This window comes from Opisthorchis viverrini (assembly GCF_000715545.1).
Source record: "Opisthorchis viverrini unplaced genomic scaffold opera_v5_50, whole genome shotgun sequence".
Classification (NCBI taxonomy): Eukaryota; Metazoa; Platyhelminthes; class Trematoda; order Opisthorchiida; family Opisthorchiidae; genus Opisthorchis; species Opisthorchis viverrini.
In genome coordinates, this window is record NW_008751706.1 from 1,260,778 (window position 1) to 1,265,513 (window position 4,736).

A 4,736-nucleotide genomic window follows, 5' to 3' on the forward strand; every position below is an offset into this window, starting at 1 on the left:
TAAGTGTTCAAACTACTAGCCGGGAGGTCGCGGGTTCGAGACTCTTTGGAGTTTCGTGAGGTGCGCACTGATCAGGATTCCCAATAGGGATGAAGCAGCTGTACAGTGCTTCCCGGCTTTTCAGCATAGATTGGCTTCACTTACAGGACGAAATCTGTACACGAAAAATCCCAAATCTCCTCAGACTAAGAACTACTCCTATGTGTTAATCAGCAAGCGCGATCTGCCAACATTTGTAGTGGATGGTATAAACTTGATGCTAGTGAACTTTGTGTATTTTTGCATCGTTAGCGGCAAAAAACCACCCTTGATTCTTGGTGTAGTTGGGTTTAATGGAGTATCAATGCATGAACCTTCGGTTGCAGAACAGGGCGAAATTGTTCTCAGTATTAACTCGAAGGTTTGTTGATGGACATCTTGTGTGGTGTAGTTTTAATGGAGTAGCAATGCATGAACCTGCGGTTGCAGAACAGGGCGAAATTGTTCTCAGTATTAACTCGAAGGTTTGTTGATGGACATCTTGTGGATTTAAACCTGTCAGCACGACAGTCCCATATGTCAAGCGGAATGCCTGGTGACATGGAGATCACCTTGTTCAAGATGAATAATGCTGGAACACAAGAACCCAATCTAGAAGCGCAATAACAAGATGTAGAGAGAATCACCCAAAAACTGGGCACCATAGATGGATGGATGGCGTAGAAGGACGCAACGTGTAGAGAATATAACGGATCAGAAATACTTCACCGCAAATACTTTCAACAAAAATATTGCTGTGCTTTTTTTAGGTTTCAAGACATCCACAGCAGTCAAATGCTTTCGAAGAATACACCAGCTTACGTCATGCTGAAGACACTGTGGTAAGTCTGTTTACGGTGAACTATGACTCTTAGTGAAGGTGTGCTTACAGCACGAGTTCTTTCATCCTCATAAGTTTGATTGGGTTGGTGATGAGAATCGCATAAGCGAACTTTTGGTTGACAGTTTCAGACTCGTTTCCACGAGGAAAATGAACCTATCGATAGGTGTATAGGGGTTTTATGGATATCTAGTTTTTAATCAGCTTTGTCGATTATCAGGTGAATCGATTGCCAATCCAACAAAAGTTTCTGGCCATTCATCACTCGTCAGATAGGCGCCTGGATAAACCAACAGTTTGAATAAAACTGCTCATAGGTTTTCTGAAATTTCTACCACATTCCACTACCAGTTTCGGTTTTCTTGGTGCTCATCGGGTGAGTGCAATCCCCGGGTTCATGTCAATCTTATGTCTTGACTGAACCTAAATTGTACGAAATTCGCAAATTACACTCATCATCGTCATCATCATCATCATCATCGACAGCATGACACTAGTGTTCAGTGCCGTAAAAGTGCTGGGCCTACAAAGAGGCAGTTATTAATGAAGTGGGGAGAGAAAGATGGCGTCAGAAATAGCCTCTTTTCGCTTCCCCGCCCTGCTGTATGCAGCAAGTAAGGCGACCCGGTTGACGGCACCACACGACGGCCAATCTGGTATGAGAGTATTGTTAGTTGTGAATGTCATGGTTATACGAGGGCTGGGATACTTCCAGGGTGCCCACACGTGGAGGACGATTAGGGTCCTCAACCAAAGCGCTTGACTCAAAAATCTTACCACAACGCAGCGGTGTTTGGCGAGAAATGCAAATGCACTACCATTTCTACGGAAAAAGTCGTCTTATGTTCCAACCCCCAACCTGGAGGGCCAAGAGACTGTGTTTGTCAGACCTCTAACCTGGTATGAGTATCGCGGGGACATCCCCAGTAGAGCTTATTGGGTCGCTCAGGTGCCCAAACCGTCACACCACGGTAAGGTCCAGTCCCTTCGTGACAGGGAACTTCACTCGTTTGTAAACTAATTTGGTTTTGAATAAAGACATGCCTGGTCCCCGGCAGAATCTCTCGTTCGTGATGTCTTTCAACTGTGTTTGCCACGGTTTTTCTACAGCACATCCAGCTGAAGAACGTCACAATCGAGAGATCCAGCTGGGATTCAGTTAAGTCTTCCGTTTAAGCTAATTTGGTGTTCAGACCAGACTACTTCTCGAAAGAAATGTTTGCATTCAGCTGAAATGTTTCTTATTTATCATCCTACTTTGAACTCCAAACCGGACCAGAGGAACTCAAGCATCATTTCGACCGGTTTGGAGTTACTATTCTTGCCGTATTTGTGAACCTGTTGTAGCCATGTACATGGTTTTCACTCCATTCCTCAGCTTCACATGCCCCCAATATCTGTCGATCCAGCCTATATTGATTTCACACCCACGGATGCTTTGATTACGAAGGCAGTCAAGTGTGTGTTTCACCATAAGGAGGTGGTCCAACTCGGTCTAGATGTCACGGATAACAAATTCGGCCTGAAACGTAGCCTCGTTGTTCAAAATCACACGTCTCAAGCTATGCATTTCAAATGGACACCTCAACGAATACTCAGGCTAGCGGACGACACTGATTCATTCAACGATATCTGTGCGTCGCCATTCCACGAAGAATTTTCAATTGAGCCATCAGAAGCTGAGTTGCCTGGCCAAGGATCTTGTCAGTTCACTATTACTTTCCAACCAGTAAGTCAACCGAGCGTATCTGATCGATGTATTAGTTGTGAGGCTTTTGGGAACAACAGAAGAGCTACCGGATTGAGAAAAGTTATGCTACTGATCTCATTCATATTATACAGAGTGTCTCATAATAGACACAAAAAATAATACCCTGTTAAAACTTCAACATTAACTCAAACATTTATTATTTTGTTTATATGTACATACACACATTATGGATGTTGAAAAAAACCGCCCCTTCCTTCTATGACAAGTTGGAGGTGGTATGAGATGTGAGACACAGCATGTTTAACTTCAAGCATCACACATGTACGCTCCTCTTCAATTCTTGCTCTTAACTCCACCAAATTCCTCGATTTATTTTGATGATATAAGCGAGCCTTGATCATTCCTCAAAACCAATAATCCAGAGGTGTGAGTTCGGGTGACCTTGCAGGCCAAAAATTTGGAAATCCACGAGCAATGACCCTCTCATCAGAAAATTGCCCTCAGAGGTAAGTTCTCACTTGGTTTGAGTAGTGGGGGTGGAGTGCCATCTTGTTGAGATGAAGGTGGCGCCTCATAATACGATGCGCGTTGGCGCGGGGAATGCCGGTCAACTGAGACACCTGAGTTATTGACGAACATGCCATGTTGCTCTGGGACTGAAGTTGCTCGACGACATTCTGTACAATGGGCGCTTTTTCATCACTCACAGACTTTCTCCCTTTGCCAGAAAAATCCAAAACAGATCCAGTGGACTCAAATTTCGCAATCAAGCGTGTAATGGTCGACACGGTGAAAGGATCTTTGATGAGACCATGTTTGGTTTTGTAACCACGAAGTGCAGCGGTGGCACTTTCACCAAGGGGATAATAGATTTTCACAATTTCAATGCGCGTAACCTGAGTTATTGACAAAGAGGCCATGGCGCTCCGGAACTAAAGTTGCCCGACGGCATTCTGTACAATGGGCGCTCTTTCATCACTCAGAGACTTTCTCCCTGTGCCAGCAAAATCCAATACAGATCCTGTGGACTCAAATTTCGTATTCAAGCATGTAATGGTCAACACGGTGAAAGGATCTTTGATGAGACCATGTTTGGTCTTGTAACCACGAAGTGCAGCGGTTGCGCTTTCACAAGGGAATAATAGAGTTTCACAGTTTCAACGCGCAGACAAATCTCCTTTATGTGGCTACTAATAAGAAAGATTTTGTTATCCTTCCTCTGATTGGCTGCGTTTGCACATCCAATAAATTTTGCGTCTATTATGAGACATCCTGTGCATTAAGTACTCCCACAAGAGAAAACATTCCTTTGCTCTGGAGATTCGGGTAGTATGGAATCTCCCGTTGTCGCTCGCCGTCCCTCCCAGGGTGACAGATCCCGGAGGATGGACGATTTGTGGTTCCACAAAATGATTTACTTGGGCATTACGTCCCTGTATAAAAATTTTATTTGATCATATGTTCAGAACTGTTATTGTCCCAATCAGTGTTGATGCACTGTATGTTCAAATTAACAGGCTTTTTGCATACAGCTGCATGAAGTAGGACGTTAGTTGAGGTACCAACCGTTCCAGCAGGCCAAGGGGTAAGATGGAACGAAGGGAGAAAAAACGCCCGACGATTAGCTGTTTGTTGTGGCCCCAATAGTTACGCTTTTTTCATTATTATTCTACTTTGTATCCATCTAACCCAAGTCCCCAAACCACGGGCGAAAAAAACTGGGGCAACCATACCGGCCCTACATCAATTTTACGATTTTTGCAGCCAACGGATGGTTCTACTTTGCAAAGTATCTGAGAAAAATGTCCACTGACGATGAACTTGTGTCCTGGGGTAGTCTCACAAGATAGGGCATTAGTAGATCTGCCACAAAGGACCAACGTGAACAGCTCGTTGGAAGAACTTTTATCTCGGCCAATTCCTTACAATGAGGACAGTGGATTAGTTACTAAGGTCATGTGAAAGTTATCCAAATTAATTCGACCCGTCTGGGTTGTATAAACACAGTACATACACAATCATCTATTTCTTTCCCATTGGCTCCTTTCGATGAGCATAACGGTTTTGGTATTTGGAAAGTCCATTACTGTATCATCATCATCATCATCATCCTCACCATCATCATCATCATCACCATCATCATCACCAAATCATCATCACCATCAA

General features: G+C 43.9%; 1 protein-coding gene across 1 annotated transcript in view; it reads left to right on the forward strand.

Annotated features, from left to right (window-relative positions):
- The window catches only part of T265_03489 (hypothetical protein), a gene marked incomplete at both ends in the record, with an annotated part of 14,104 nt that overhangs the window by 4,404 nt on the left and 4,964 nt on the right, over positions 1 to 4,736 (forward strand). Inside the window, 2 exons of the mRNA XM_009167989.1 lie at positions 789 to 860; positions 2,238 to 2,588. Of these exons, the coding sequence (XP_009166253.1) occupies positions 789 to 860; positions 2,238 to 2,588 (423 nt within the window). The remainder of the gene's footprint in view (positions 1 to 788; positions 861 to 2,237; positions 2,589 to 4,736) is intronic.